This window comes from Myotis nattereri (assembly GCF_964212035.1).
Source record: "Myotis nattereri genome assembly, chromosome: 14".
NCBI classification, from domain to species: Eukaryota; Metazoa; Chordata; class Mammalia; order Chiroptera; family Vespertilionidae; genus Myotis; species Myotis nattereri.
In genome coordinates this window covers 29,697,950-29,714,644 of record NC_138089.1, presented here as the reverse complement: position 1 = coordinate 29,714,644, position 16,695 = coordinate 29,697,950, and the positions used below count along the sequence as shown (strand labels likewise).

General features: G+C 43.6%; 1 protein-coding gene across 1 annotated transcript in view; it reads left to right on the top strand.

The window, feature by feature from the left end:
- The window catches only part of LOC308530160 (uncharacterized protein), a 32,765-nt gene extending 20,224 nt beyond the window's left edge, over window positions 1-12,541 (top strand). The window contains exons 9-12 of the mRNA XM_081106634.1: window positions 5,435-5,500; window positions 5,751-5,886; window positions 8,765-8,871; window positions 11,073-12,541. Coding sequence (XP_080962760.1) covers window positions 5,435-5,500; window positions 5,751-5,886; window positions 8,765-8,871; window positions 11,073-11,302 — 539 coding nt within the window. The 3' untranslated portion in view covers window positions 11,303-12,541. The remainder of the gene's footprint in view (window positions 1-5,434; window positions 5,501-5,750; window positions 5,887-8,764; window positions 8,872-11,072) is intronic.
- The last annotated feature ends 4,154 nt before the right edge of the window (window positions 12,542-16,695 follow it).

Here is a 16,695-nt window from a genome sequence, read left to right as displayed (position 1 = left end):
AAGGTCACATGCTGATGAACTGGGGGTTAGGCCTTTGGGAGGAGACAAAATTCAACTCAGCATGTAGTTTAGAAGCAGGATACACACCTAGGAAACAACAGCAAAAAGCAGCATCTGCCAAGGGCCTAACGTGGAACCTGGGTTTACAGAAGGGCCTTCTCCCCCAGATACAGAACTGGAGAGAAGTTTCTGTGAATGAGCCAAGAACCGACCTGATGTGGAAAGAAAGAAAGGACTTAGGTAAGGAAAGACCTTAGTGAGGCAGGCAGGCATTTTCAAGGCAAGCCCCAAGCCCAGTGCAGCTGGCACAAGAGGGTGGGGAGGTGACCTGGCAGGAGGTGTGGGCACATGAAAGAGGCCCTCACATGTCAGGTGAAGAGTTGGACTTAACCCAGTAGAAAATGGGAGCCATTAAAGTCTTGTGTCACCCAAGGGATCCTGTGCCTCAAATCAATAGAAACAACTTGTATTGAGTATACATTTATTTTATAGTTTCTCATAAGAGGAGACCATTTTCATGCAAAGCAAATGTAAACACAGCTCCTCACATGGGATAGATTCTTTTGAAGTCATAAGGTCTTTGGTTGGGGGTGAGTTTGGCCTTTGGTAGAAGAGTTCTACTTGTTTCAAAATAAAGGGTCAGCTTGAACTGTTACACATCAGCCTCCTGGGCAAGGAGTCCAGATGGTTTCCATTTGGCCCCAACTGGAAACAGACAAACTATTTTTATGCTCCTCCTTTGTGGGCAGCAGGCTTGGGGCCTGCTGTTTGGAAAGATGAACTCACAGCACCCACAGAAGCCTGACACCTTTTATAAGTCCCCTCCAAATGCATAATTACAAGAACTCAACAGCGTTACATTTAGCAGCTATTTATACGTTATTAGAAGAGGCAAGGAATTCCATGTCTGTGCTTCTAGAAGTTAAACGTCTGTTTGTCCAAGTCAGTCCTGCCTCAAAGCACCGCTGAACACAGATTGCTCCGCAAGCACCAAGGTCTGAACCAGTACGTCAGAGATAAGGCTCGGGAATGTGCTTTTCTGTCAAGTTCCCACGTGATGCTGATGCTCTTAGTCCAGGGTCTGACTTTGAGAACCACAACTGCTTTAACCATGGAAGAAAATCAGATTGCCTATTTTTTATTTCTTTTGCTCAGTGAAGAAAATCAGAGGCAGAGTGAAGCTCCTAGATGTCTTTTCTCTGTCATGGCAACCACAGAACAAACAGGGCCCAGGCCCATTTCTGTTCTGGCTTCTCTGTCTCTTCTAGACTCCACCTGGCCCACCTCTGAGCCCCATGGCTCTGAACCAGGGCTCTCTGTGAGAACTGGAGACCCTGGGCCTGGAGGGTGTCAGCACTCAAATGAGTGACGTTGGCTTGACCGATGCCTAGTCACAGGCCCATCAGCCCATAAAGAGCCAGAAGATGGCTCAAGACTGGAAGTCACTGCAAGGTCATCAGGAACAGTCATCTGCGGTTACCTTCCCTGAGCCCCATTCAGCCAGTCCTGCCATGTCACCCCAGGCCCCAAACGTTCCTGAAAGACCCAGGAGTGCCCCATCACCTACGCCTGCTCTGCTTCCCAGCCCAAGCCCCACACCATAGCTCTCAGGGTTGTCTTCCTTCTTAAGGATTTAGGACTGGGAAGCAAAATCCAACCATAAAACAGTCAGTCCACAGCCTGGGATTGTTAGACATTTACTAGAGTACCAATGCCACCCAAGTGGCAAATTCACTTCCCCCCAAATAAGGCATTACTGCTTCTATCATAGCCACAGTCCATAGGCATGCCAACAGCATTAAGGAATTCAAAGGTCAAGTTCCAAAGTCAAGATGTAATCTTCAAAAGAACTTTATTGGTTCCAAACCAGGAAGTTACTAGTCATAACCCTGAAATTACTTTACTTGGGATTTTATCCTGGGGTGATACCAAACGGTGGAAACCTTTGTGGACAGGTTCCAAGGTCTGAAGTGTGAATCAACCAACACTAATTATACTTTTCTTCCTAAAGACCTGCAATCAGGCAAATGCAAATTTATGTTCTGGTTTATAAATTGCTGGTAATTACACAGGCAGTCCACACATGCTTCTTGTTGATGGGGGGGGGGGGGGCGGGGTGAGAGCTATTTTTAACAAGCTTTAAAAAAAATCTACCTCAAGAGGAAGATCCTACCAGGACCTGGCATCCACAGATGAGCATTTGAGGAGTCATTAAGCAAAAAAATCCGATGCCCACCTATCCTGGCAGTCCCAGAAGAGGCCAGAGAAGGAAGGGCGAGCTGAGGAATCTTCTCTGGAGAACTTCTGGTTCCATGAAAATTTATACTTAACCTTTGGATGCTGGTCCACGTAGGAAAAAGAGCTCTCTCTGGGAGGAATGAGGAAAGGATCATCAGCTGGAAAAGAGAGGGCATTCTGGGCAAAGGGAGCCACAGGACAAAAGGTCCCACGTGAAAGTGCCTGGAGTGGGGAGGGCTGGGCATGTGGGAGGCGTGGCACCCGCCGCAGAGTGGTCATGAGGAGAATGACAGGGATGTTGCTGAAAAGGCCTGTGGACCCACAGGGCCAAAGCCGTAAATGCCCTTGAGGAGTTAGACTTTCTCCTGTGTGCGAAGGAAGAGCCACAGTGCTTTCGAAGCAAGGCAGTGACGTCATGGGAGATGAGTGTGGAGACTTTTACAACAGTGCAGGGAAGAGAGGATAAAGCACAGAGCTGAGGCTGCAGAGTTGGACAGATAAGAGTCTAAACGTATTTAGAAGGAGAACTGACAACACCTGGTATTGGGTTCAGTGAGGGTGGGAAGAAAGATTCTGAAGTCAGGAACAAAGGGGGGATCTTGGCAATTAACCAAAGAGCAAGTGGCGGGAAGCACGAGTTGGGAGGGTTCATATTGGATCTATGGGGTGGCTTCCAGGGAACATGTGCAGTTGTCAGCAATATGTGTCTGATCCTCAGGAAGCCCGTGGCAAAAGGGGGGACACCTTACACGGAGAGATTCTTCACCAGGTAGCCCCCATTCCAGTGTTTCAGTGACTTACCAAATCCAGAAACAAAACTGGGAAGTGAGGCGGTGTTATGTACTGCACTCTAAGTGCCTCTACAACTGTTACTTCACCACGCCTCCCAGTCCATCTTCACAATGCATCTAAGAGATGAGTATTGTGATCTCTGTTTTAGCAATGAGGCAATTTAGGTTCAGAGAAGTTAGGTGACTTTCTGGGGAGTCACACAGCACTCTTCAGAGAGAGATTTTAAACCCGGAGATTCTGCCCATGTTACTGTGCCTCTTAGCACAATTGGCATTGCTATGCCGCTGCCAACTTCTCTGAGACAGAGGGGAATAAATGAAAGTGGTCATTGTTGGTGAGCTTGTTTTTGTTTTAAAGTAAAGAAATGTGCCCTAATCGGTTTGGCTCAGTGGATAGAGCGTCGGCTTGCAGACTGAAGGGTCCCAGATTCGATTCCGGTCAAGGGCATGTACCTTGGTTGCGGGCACATCCCCAATAGGGGGTGTGCAGGAGGCAGCTGATCAATGTTTCTAACTCTCTATCCCTCTCCTTTCCTCTCTGTAAAAAATCAATAAAATATATTTTTAAAAAGAAAAAAAAAAGAAAGAAAGGTAAGATTAGGTGAAAAATAGGTCGAGGTGCACAGCTGGAGTGGATCAAATGTTACCAGGGGCTGAGCATGGACTCACCTGTACTCTAAGGAAGTTGTTTGCCATCCATAAAAAAGGATTTGTTTCTGCTTGGACTTTGGTGAAAAGCCCAGAAGAGGAAGTCACTGTACTGAGCAGCAGCACCAGCCGTGGTCCCCTCTCATAGGGCACTGTGACTCGCTGGAGGTAGAAATTCTGGAGAGTAGCTTCAACTAGCATTTTCCAACCTGATAGTTTTCATGGGCAAAGATGATGTTGTTACCTCCCTTACCACCAGTTGGAGGGAGATTTGGATTGTTCTTCCCATGGGAATGTGAGTTGCACCAGGCCAATGGCAGGCCAGAGAGCGCCCTCCCTCTCCAATGGCACACGTTGGAGCAGGCTGGCTACACTGGGGATGTAGACTGGCTGAGGCTGCTTCTCTCCTTGCACAGGAATGTGGCCTTTGGCCGTGGCCCCATTGGCCTTGTGTTTTATCATAACCTTAACTTTCCAAAGACATTTATATTCATGAAGAGGTCGGATAAATAGAAATATCATATTCTATGTATGTTCATGAATCTCAAGGCATTATTATCTACACTAGACTTGGAAAAACAATGAACAGTGAGATAGAAATTTCCACAGAATGATTGCACTCTGTTTCTATTATTCATGGACTCACTCATTTATTCAACGAACAGTTATTAAACACCTACAATGTGCCAGATACTAATCTAGTATGTTAGCACTGTTGTATGATTCATGTTTGTCATTTGCTATCATCCCCATGCCCTGGATATAAGGGCAAATGAAATTTGGACAAACTAGGCGTATCCCCAATAAAACCAAAGGACAGGCTAGTTTTCATCCCTCCGACTGTGTTTTAGAGGCAAACAAATCCTGTCACTTTTATTCAGTAATCCAGCAGATTAGATGCATATCCAAAGAAACCAATGGAATCTTTTTTTAAAACATACTTTAAAAAATAACTTATCACCAACTCTTCTCTCCTCTCACTAGTTAGCATTCACTTCCTGTCAGTTTCATGAGGGCAGGGAGTTCTGTTTCCTGTTGGATTCCCATCGCCTCAAACAGTGCCTGGCCCATAATAGGAGCTCAAAAATATTGCCCGCTGAATGCACTCAAGTCCAAGACTCCTGTCTAGCCTGGGGTTATGTTCTCAAATCAATAGATTTTTACATGTCAGGCAAAATTAGTGCATAGCTAAGCGAGCCTTTAAAATCCCTTAAATTGCCCCCACAAAACCACATGTAGATATATGATCTCCAAGTCCCACCCGGTTTCTTCCCGGCTTTGGAACAGATTATTGTTTTTCAGTTGAGCCCCAGGATGAAGTAGTTGGCTAGTGTTTAGAGGGTCCCATTGCACATGAAACATATAACTTCAAACACTGGAGCCCCCGCTCCCCAAAGCAGCCTGGCTTTGGGGCTGGAGATTCAGATCTGCCATCTCTCGCTTACTGAGTGGATGAGCCAGCATTATAGCCACACCGTTCCTCTTTCTCCATCCCCTTCCTGTATTTTTTCTCTGCTAAACTCCTAAACTTGAACTGGTGGTAAACTCCACAGCACTGACACTGAATGTGAGGCGAGCTGGACAGACGGACAAAGGTGGACCAGACTCTAGGACCACTGGCCTCAGTCATGCAGTCTGTGAAGGCAGCATGGTTCTTTTGCCTTTGAATTTGTCCTTCTCGAGAGCAAAGAAAATGTGACAACTTTACAGGCTCTTTAAAAAGACCCAACTCCGTGTAAGGGCTCTCACTTCCCCAGGATCTGCGGACAACTCATCCTTCTATCAAGAAAATCCAGAGACCTTGACTTACTTCTTCAGCAAAAGTAAAGGAAGCAATCTCAGTCTTCAATGAAATTTCCTTTCATTCAGAGCAATTTGGAGCTTGTTGTTGTGAAGAACGAAGGATGTACTGAATGTTTTTTTAAAATGAGTTCTTAAATTACTTATATTTCCCTAATTGGATTACAAAATGCATCTACCCACACGAGTGAAGTAAGTCTGTACGGTTTTTTAAAACCTGTGGTAAACGGGGGAACTATTGTGTAAAATAATACAACACAAATTTTCTCGTAGGAATCAAGAAAAAAAGTAAAGGTTTGACTGAAGCTGGTCCTTGGTTAGTGAAATTGTATTTGGCAGATAATGGCATAGACGGAAAGGGAAAAGATGGAGAAAACAGTTTGTTGGAATTCACTCAGATCTTAACATGGTGAGTAGAAAACAGAGAGATTTTATTTGTTCATCTCCCAAAACTAGTACTTGGGATAAGTCATGGGGACAGTTATCTACCTGCAAGCTGTTCACAGTGCTAAGTGAGGTTTTCCCTCTCTGGGAGAGAAGCAGTAGCCCATCTTGGTCTCGGATGAGATCCTAAGGGAAGGCCTACACTCACAGAAATGGCATGGCGGACCGTCATTTTGCTTTCTGCTCTGCCACACTACAGATAACAGCAGAACTGGCTGCAGATTGGTGGGGACCCAGTCTGGCTGGCAGGGCTCCGTGGTTGAGCTTTGACCTACAAACCAAGAGGTCACAGTTCCCAGTCAGGGCATGTACCTGGGTTTCGGGCTTGATCCCCAGTGTGGGGCATGCAGGAGGCAGCCAATCCATCATTCTCTCTCATCATTGATGTTTCTAGCTCTCTCTCCCTCTCCCTTCCTCGCTGAAATCAATAAAAATGTATTTTAAAAAAAAAGAATTTGTGGGGACCCAGTGCAAATGCAAACTCATGGGCCTTTGTTCAATATTAAGAATTTTAGGATGGAAATAGCAGAGCACTGAACCAAGTGAGGAGCCCGTCTGAGCATGGCGCCCTGTGCAGCTAACTGCCGGCTCTGCGTGCCGGGGGGTGTAAACACAGCTAATGTGCACCAGCGCTGGTAGTCCCTTCCCCGTGTCCTTTTAATTCTGACACTGAACACTTACATCTTTTTGTTCTCATTTTGAAAGCATAATAACTGAGGAACACTGGGGATTAGAACACTTTCTTGGCATATTTGAATCATACTTCATGGTTCTTCTCGAGCAGACTGCCTAGCTCACACTCCCGCTCCACGCTGCCCTAGCAGGATAAGCTTAGGCAAGTGAAGTAGCTCCTCTGTATCTGTTCCTCATTTGTAAAAATGGGGATAATATTATCTAACTCAGAGACTGTGTTAGGGTTGAATGGGATTGTGTATGGAGGCTGCTAAAGACAGTGCCTAGGGCGCCAGCCAGCACCTTAATACAAATTGGAAAAAAGGACCCCTCTGGGCAGATGAATGAAAAGAGGCCACCGCTGGCCAGTGAGTCCAAGGAAGTTACCCTCCCAGATCTATGTTTCAGGGCCCAGGACTCAGCCAGCAGAGCTGGGCTGGATTCAGCCACACTCATACCCTGGGAAGGCCCTTTGTGCCAGGCACAGGGCGTAGGCATGTTGGGTGGCCATGATCACATCTGATGCATAGTGGATGCTCTATAAAACCACAGCTGACGTGAGACTGTGTAGAGTAGTGGTTAAACCCAGGGCCTCTGAAATCAGACCTAGATGCAGAACTGTGGCGTTGTAAAGTTTGTCTTCAACGCTCTCCACCCTCCTTCTGTGCATCCCTGCTTCCTCCTTGAAGCAAGCCTGTTCTCGCCCAGCTTGTATGAAGCAATTGGACACAATCAGGCCATTCAGAAACCCAAAGTTGGTCAAGTCCTGATTAGACAGACTGTATCCTTGGGAGCAAGACCTTCAAGAGGGAGAGTCTGGCGGGATCACTCAGCCCTGGCCTTGAATTCTGGCTGAGAATCATAGAAAGTGTGTACAGAGAGCAAAAGTATGGCCTTGTACTCACTTATTGACCCTAACTGAAATTTCATATCCCCGCACACGGTAAAAACTCAAAATTGTTTTATTCAGTTTCTTTCAAGAGTAGAGGCCATGTGTTAAATTCCTTTTTATCCCTGCAATGTTAGGCACATAATAATATGCATGTAGTAAGCATGCACTCGTTATAATAGCATTCTTGCTATTGCATTTTGCAAGATGCTTTCATAGGAACTGCTGCATTATGTTTTCACCACAACGTTATGAAATAGGCAGAATAGCCCTTTTCAGGCCAATTTTAGAGATGAGCAAAGTGAGGCCCAAGAGGCACATCGCCTGCTCATGATCACATGATTGACAAAAAATAGAAGCTGCCTAGTAACCCAGGCCTTCACCCAGATTCCATGTCCATTCATGATGCCAGAAATTCCCAAAGACAAGTTGGTTCAATAATCCTCAATGAAATTGGAAAAATAAAGACAGGCAGAGTGTTCATTTTTCATGAAGCTAAACTTGATTTAAAAAGCTATCCTTTAGCCTAGCTGGTGTGGCTCAGTGGATTGAGCATCGACCCATGCACCAAGAGGTCACTGGTTCAATTACCAGTCAGGGCACATATCCGGGTGGCAGGCTCCATCCCCAGTAGGGGGCGTGCAAGAGGCAACTGATCTATGTTTCTAGCTCGTCCTTTCCCTCTCTCTAAAAATCAATAAAAACATGTTTGTTTGTTGGTTTGTTTGTTTTTTTAAAAAAACTATCCTTTATTTCAAGACTATGGCCTTTCCAATTTCATGTAAAATATTTGTTCTGTTATAGTGTTGCTAGGTGAGGGTTGTTATTTATGTGACATACTAAAATTTGCCAAACTGACCTTTGTCAGTCCACCCAAGTTTTTGTTTGTTTGTTTTTTAATACTTCACTGCTGTGTAAAATCTATAATACTGGGAGGCCCTGACAGTATTATACCATACCTTTTGAATGAATGAATGAATGAATGAATGAATGAATGAATAAATAAATAAATAAATAAATGGAAGATTTAAGGCAACCAAAAATCCTTATCCTACCAACTTACTTAGACATCCAAACTAGAGATTAAATTGGAAAAAAAACTGGATTCAGGATTTCTCTAGTTTCAAACTGGGTCAGTGCATCATCATTGGAAGGGGGGTTGGAGGTGGAGGGTGAAGAGGACCTATGAAGAAAGATCATACTCCAAAATAACAGGAGTGAGTTCCTCTGAATAACCATGCTTGGAACAACGCCATTTTGTTTTGTCATTTTCTTTGATCAGCCTGATCAAATACTCTGCCCACTTAAGGGAACTTGACCTTGGAAACAATGTCCTGGGAGAAATGGCTGCTGCTGACATACTTGAAGCCCTGAGAGCCAGAAAGACAGGTAGAGTGTTTTCAGTTTGTGTCCCTTCTACCTGTCCACATCCGCTCATTCCGAACTGCTGTACTACTCACACCAGCTGGGTGTCCTACAATTCAACTCAATCCTGACACTATCTACCTGGAGACAGCATCGGATTCCCCATGGTAAGGGCCCTGCCCCACAAGACAGAAACCAATTGTAAGACCAGGTTGTCACCTGTGCTTCTGACGGACCCCCTCATTGGGTTTAATTAATTTTCTAGAGCCCCACATAGGACTCAGGAAACCAGCTTACTCACTAGATTGCCAGTTTATTACAAAAGATATTAAAGGATACAAATCAGCAGACAGTGATACCTTGGGTGACATTTCAAACAGAGGGGCTCCGTCCTCGTGGAGTTGGGCCTGGGTGCTGGCATGAGGAAGCATCCTGGTTCCCATCCTAGAAGCTCTCTGAACTCCATCCTTTTGGGTCCTTATGGAGGCTTTATTACAGAGATATGGTTGGTTAAATCACTGGCTGTTGGTGATTGGTTCATTCTCTGTCAGGGGGTGGGACTGAAAGTTCCAACCTTCTGTTCATGGTTGGTTCCTTTGGCAACCAACAGCCATTCTTAAAGGGGATTTCCAAAAGTCAACTCATTAATATAAACTCAATTGTGGTTGAAAGGGGCTTGTTATGTATAACAAGACACCATCTCACCTTTATGGCTCTGAAGCAGTTTTTAGGAACTGGGGCAAGGGGCCAAATATTATAACAAAAGCTGTCCTCATTTCTCTTATTACTCAGGAAATTCCAAGGGTTTTGGGAGCTGGGAGCTCCCAACCATGAACTAAGGCCAAATACACATGAGAAATATATTTTGGTCATCTTATAAATCATGATATCATAGGCCTTTTTAGGAAATCAGTGAGAACTCCTGGTTTCAAGTGATGCAAAACCAACTCAAAGTGATTTAAATACAAAAGGAAATTTGTTGAGCCTGGACAGTGTGACTCAGTGGTTGAGCATTGACTTATGAACCAGGAGGTCTTGGTTCAGTTCCTGGTCCAGGCACATGCCTGGGTTGCAGGCTCAATCCCCAGTAGGGGGCATGTAGGAGGCAACCGATCAATGGTTCTCTCACATCATTGATGTTTCTATCTCTCTCCCTCTCCCTTCCTCTCTAAAATCAATTTAAAAATATTTTTTAAAAACAAACAAACAGGAAATTTGTTGACTTATATAACTAAAAGTCCAGGGGTGTTTCTAGCTATAGGTCCAGCTGGATTCAGGGCTTCAAATTATGCTACCTACCTCTATCTCCTAGAAGATCTGCATCTGTGTTGACTTTATTCTCAGGAAATTCTTCCCACACAGTGACAAGTTGGTTAGCATTAGCCAGAAGTTTACATTCTGCTAGTTTAAACTCAAGAAAGAGCCTTTCTCCTGATTTCATTAGGCTATAATGAGTCACATGCACACCTGTTAACAATCACTGTGCAGGGAGAAGAAATACACGAAGTGGCCAGCTCTGAGTTATGTGCTCACCCCTGAAGGGCAGGGGAGTAAAACCCCAAAGAAAACTCAAGAAAGAAGCTAAAATGGAAGCTGGACAAATAAAAACAAGAGAGATCCACTAAAATTAAAGAGCTGATGAATACCAGGATCAGAATTTTGCTTCAGATGATTAAACTGGAAGTAGAGTCCAGGATGAATTTGATGTTGGGAAATCTGGGGTTAGGAAGTCCAGATAGAAGGCTACCACAACCATCAGGTAAAATATATAAACAGTGGGAGAGGAAAAGAGAGGAGTTATTACAGAAATAAATTGTCCCGGGTCACTCACATCAAGAAGATACAGGGAAAGGGTATTAAGTGTGATGAAAGTTTCCCATAAGAATGTGGGAGTCCTGGTTGGTGTGGCTCAGTTGGTTGAGTGTTACCCCATGCATCGAAAGATCACTGGTTTGATTCTGATCAGGGCACATTTCCTAATTGCTCTATCCCCAGTGGGGGTATGCAGGAGGCAGCTGATCGATGTCTCTCTCTCTCTCTCTCTCTCTCTCTCTCTCCTTCCCCCTTCCCCTCCCCATTCTCTCTCTCTAAAATCAATAAAAACATTATTTTTTTAAAAAAAAGAATGTGGGAGATGGTCCTTTCAGAAGCCTACGACTCAGTCCATGAAATGGAGAGTTGTGAGATATCCTATCCATTTACTACTATGTTCTTCCCCCTCTCAGGTAAACTCCCAGTCTTAAAAGTTACAGTCACTCCTCAGATCTCTTCGGACACCTTCAGATCTATTTGGAAAAGCAGCAATAAATCTAATGTTACCCGTAAAAGGAAGAAAAAGGTATGCTCTTGGATGTTTGTTCCGGTTAGTTACAGCCACCAGGGGGCGCTGTATAGACCCTGCACACTCAACTGGGATAGACTATTACAGCAGATTTTGCACTTGATAATATCGTGAGAATTTTGGTTCTAAGTTAACAGTCCTCTAAACCATCATTCCATTCTAATGAAGGGTGATTGCATCAAAAAACCCTTCTTTTTTTGTTTTTAAATGTATGATTTCTTGTTCATTCTTTTACAGGTTAAAAACTGAATATGGATGCCATGTTTTCTTATGGATGCTATTTCCATGGCCAAGGAGACACACATATAAAGATATTGCTTGTTATAGGATAATATTTCTCACTATAACCAAGCCTCTTTCAGGTTCTAAAGTGTGATAAGACTGTTGCATGAAAGTTCAAAGAGGTTTTAATCCTATCATGCTTGTCATTTTCTAGAATTTGGGTTTCACAAGGAAGCCTTAGTAAAAATAGGTGGGATTCTCCTCCAGGGCTTTTTCTCTTTTGCATGTGAAATTTACAATTTGAAGAAAGCCGTGATTTTTATCTAAGAAAGAATCTTCTTTCATAAATATATCCATAGTTGGGAACACTAGGAATGTTTGGAAATAATAACCACTTTCTAAAAGATAATATCCCCTAAACGGAGACCTTACACAAATGAGGAAACGTCTAGTCACTTTACCCCAATTCAAATCTCAGCTCCATGGGAAATGGTAGAGGTATGGTTGATCACTGCATGGATGGTAAATTAGATTAAGTTGAATTTTATATGACATGATAATATGGTGCAGAAATGAAAAGCACAGACCTCAGAATAAAAAAAAAAATAGAATTCTCTGTGGAAACCTGTGACTTTTAACATATGACCTTGGGCAAGTCAGTTAACCTCATTGTGCCTCACTTTCCCCTAAAGCAGTGGTTCTCAACCTTCTGGCCCTTTAAATACAGTTCCTTATGTTGTGACCAAACCATAAAATTATTTTTGTTGCTACTTCATAACTGTAATGTTGCTACTGTTATGGATCATAATGTAAATATCTGATATGCAGGATGGTCTTAGGCGACCCCTGTGAAAGGGTCGTTCGACCGCCAAAGGGGTCGCGACCCACAGGTTGAGAACCGCTGAAGATACAGATAAGAATAATAGCTTTCTCATTTGGTAATCTTTGAGTGAGATGGTACATGCCAAGCATTTTAAGACAATACCTATTTCATTGTTCATGCTCAAAAATAAATCAGTGGCTGTTATTATTGTTGATGTCAGAATTGAGTGACTTACAGGCATTTCACTTTGAACAGCTACACAAGAAAAACAGAATGTACCAAACTGATTTAAAATAAATATACATGTTTATTGTAAAAAAAAAAAAATAGAAAAGAAAAAAGAAGACTTAAGACCTCTTTATTTTGAACTTTAAAAAACTGTCGTTTTTCCATGTATGAATCTGGCAAGTATAAGTGCTGGCAAGTTCCATGGGACCAAACTAATGTGGAAGTGGGGTGGGGCGTAATAAATTATGTCCACCCCTGAGGCTCTTAGCATCTGGCTAGGAAGACAAGACCTCATGCATTACAAGTAAACAACAATAGAGCATCTGAGCTGAAATAATATCACAGGTCTTTCCCATTTATATATCCAGAGTGTGAGGCCTTCTGAGAAATTATTCCTGCTGTAAAAAACAACCTCTTTTGAAATTTGCCACTAACATCCCTGGTTGGGAGTGTAAAGTCTATGTTCCTCTGTAAAGATCTTTTGGCAATGTCTATCAAAATGAAAAATATACAGCTTCTGACCCAGGCATTGCACTTCTAGAAATTTGTCTTACAGATATACTCTTACACATGTGCAAGGAAATATATGCAGCACTGTTTATTATACATTATAAAAAATTAAATGTGTCTCAAAGGGTTCCCAGGGAAATAAATCATAGGAAAAGTATGTGGTAGAATACTACATAGCCATTAAAAAATAATGTAGATATATAAGTGTTTATGTGGACAGATGTCATAGTAGTACTATTAAACAAAACAAGCAAACAGACAAAAAACAGGCTACAGAATAGTACATGTGAAAAATTCATATTGAAAACTAATTGAGCCCTAGCTGGTTGGGCTCAGTGGATAGAGCATTGGTCTGTGGACTGAAGGGTCCCAGGTTTGATTCCGGTCTAGGGAATATGCCTGGGTTGCGGGCTGGATCCCCAGTAGGGGGAATGCAGGAGGCAGCTGATCAGTGATTCTCTCTCATCATCGATGTTTCTATCTCTCTCCCCCTCTCCCTTCCTCTATGAAATCAATAAAAGTATATGTTTTTAAAAACACACACAAAAAAACTAATTGAGCCTGAGCTGTGTGGCTCAGTGTTTGAGCATCAACCCATGAACCAGGAATTCATTTTTTATTTCAGGTCACGGCACATGCCTAAAGTTGCGGGTTCAATCCCCAGTGGGGGCGTGCAGGAGGCAGCTGATCAAAGGATTCTCTCTCATCATTAATGTTTTTACCTCTCTTCTCTTTTTCCCTTCCTCTCTCTAAAATCAATAAAAACATATAAATAATTAAAAATCTTAAAACAACAGCAATTAATTGATGTGATATGAGCCAGCAAATTGTTGAACATTCATACAATAGACTAGTATTCAACCTTAAAAAGGAAGGAAATTGACATATGGAAGGAATTGCTACATGAATAAACCTTGAGAACATTATGTTAAGTGAAACAAGCCAGTCACAAAAAGGCAAGTTCTGTATGATTCCACTTACATGAGATACCTAGAGTATCTAGGCTCAGAAACAGAATGTAGAACGGTGGTTGCCAAGGGGAGGAGGGGGACGTGGAGAGTTGTTTAGTGGGTGTAGAGTTTCAGTTTTAGAAGATGAAAACGTTCTGGAGATTGGTGGCATAATAATGTGAGTATACGTAATACTACTGAACTGTGAACTTAAACATGGTTAGGATAGTGAACTTTATGTTTTGTGTATTTTGCCACAATTTAAAAAAATGTTAAGTAAATTCATGTATTATGTGTTTGCCTGTACATATATAGGAATTTCTGGACAGTCTGTTAACAGTACTTGCTTTTTTTCATTGCGCAGGCATGTACATTTCTTGTCCTTCACCATCCTCTAATCCTTCATTCCTTCATCTGGGTTCGGCTCCTTTTCTCTTTCAAACTGCATTCTATCCTCATCTGGTTCCGGCCTCTTTTTTTTTTAGTTATTATTATTAGTTATCTAGCATTTATAGCCATCTCTAGTTAGATATGTGGTCACTTAATATGAACAGAACATGTACTGTGGTTCATCTGAGTTTGCCTATAGGGGCTCTTGTCTGGCTCATAAAGTTGGTGGAGTCAGACTCGCGTCTGCCGCCACTACTCGCTGCTCCAGCTGACAGCCGCGGAGGTTTGCTTTCTTCACTCATTTCCCGGCCTCCTCACTGCCTCCGAGATGTTTCCCTTATGCATCAGGCCTCAGGAACACTCTGTCCCTCAATGAGCAGCACACTTAATGGGCAGCACACATTAGCATCTAGTCCAGGGGTGGGCAAACTTTTTGACTCGAGGGCCACAATGGGTTCTTAAACTGGACCGGAGGGCCGGAACAAAAGCATGGATGGAGTGTTTGTGTGAACTAATATAAATTCAAAGTAAACATCATTACATAAAAGGGTACGGTCTTTTTTTTTTTTTTACGCGGGCCATAGTTTGCCCACGGCTGAGTCCAATGCGACCCTGTGTCCATATTTATGTTTTTTATGTATTTATGCATCCTTGTCTTCTCTGCCAGACGCCTTGAGCTCGGTTAGCCCCACTCGGTCACAAGGCCTGGCATCAGGAGAGGAGGCGACGAGGGAGGTCCAACAAGAGGTGGGAGGCCCTGAATGCCAACCCTGACACAGCAGGCATCCACCGTCAGATGGTGGTGGTCAGGTGTCTCCTGAGGCTCTCTGTGCCTCCGCTTTTTTATCTTTTAAACAGAGATGTTGTCTGCTTTGCACGGAAAACGTAATTATATGACCCTGGGCTAACAATAGACTCCTGACTTCAAAACTGTCATCATTACTTCTCTGGACCTAATTCCTCCTACATATAACAGGAGGAGGTTAAGCTAAATTAAAGGTTCTCAAAGAGTGGCCCCCGGGTTCCTGGGAACCTTTCAGAGGTCAGGACTATTTGCATAACAACACTCAGAGCTATTTCTCTCATATCTCTCTCTCTCTCTCTCTCTCTCTCTCTCTCTCTCTCTCTCTCTCTCTCTCTCTCTCTCTCTCCCCAGTGTTTTCCTGAAGCTACAGGATATGCACGGTCATTGCTCTTAAGATAATTTGTAATGGGTTTATTTGTGCCGCTGCCGGCCAAGGGTGAACCTGAGTGGGGGCGGTGAGGGATGGAGAAAAGACAGACAAGAGAATGAGCTGGGTCTCAGCGGGATGCTGCTCCTCTGATGGAGACACAGCGCCATGGGCTATGAGCCATGTCTTTACTTTATAGCAGATTCCACCAGGCAAAGTAAGGGCGTGGTCAAGATGTTTACAACATTCTCGTGGGTTTCCATCCTACTCAACTGCATGCACCTGAACGCTATCAAGCCCACATCACTCAGGCACGTGGGGCCACGTGTTCGGACCATAGGTTCACGCTCACAACTACAGCTGTCGGCCATAATTGTGCTGGGCGGGCTCTGCCCTCCACGCTGGGACTTGCACGTGGCCACGAGAGGACTGCCCTCTCATCAGTCCGAGGCTTGAACCTGTCCAAACACTGTAGCTGCTCTCCACATTTATTATTTTTATTTTTATTTATTTTTTAAAATATATTTTATTGATTTTTTACAGAGAGGAAGGGAGAGAGAGATAGAGAGTTAGAAACATCGATGGGAGAGAAACATCGATCAGCCGCCTTCTGCACACTCCCACTGGGGATGTGCCCGCAACCCAGGTACATGCCCTTGACCGGAATCGAACCCGGGACCCTTCAGTCCGCAGGCCGACGCTCCATCCACTGAGCCAAACCGGTCTCAGCTACATTTATTATTTTTAAATGAATTAATACATTGCTCTGGTCCATGCTCCGTTGGTTGCAGCATCTGTCATCCTGTACACCAGAAGGTGGCGAGTTTGATTCCCGATCGGAGCACATACCCACGTTGTGGGTTCCACCTCTGGTCAGGGTGTGTGCAGGAGACAACCAATCTCAATCAATCTCTCCTCCCGCCCCCCAAAGTCTGTAAAAATATATACAAATACATATTTTTTTTATTTTTTGTTTTAATTTCTTAACAAATACATATTCTCCACAATCAAAAGCCTCTTGAGGTCCTAGAAATTTTTGAGTGTAAAAAGGTCCTGAGACAGAGATGGAAGCTCATGGAGGTCATTCAGTCACTCAGCAAACCACTGGGGCCTCTGTGGCCAGGCATTTTTGGATCCGGGGGACAGGATGCTCTTGGGGAGTTTACATTTGGGGGGAACAAACGGCTGTGCTAACAAGGTAATTTCTGAAAG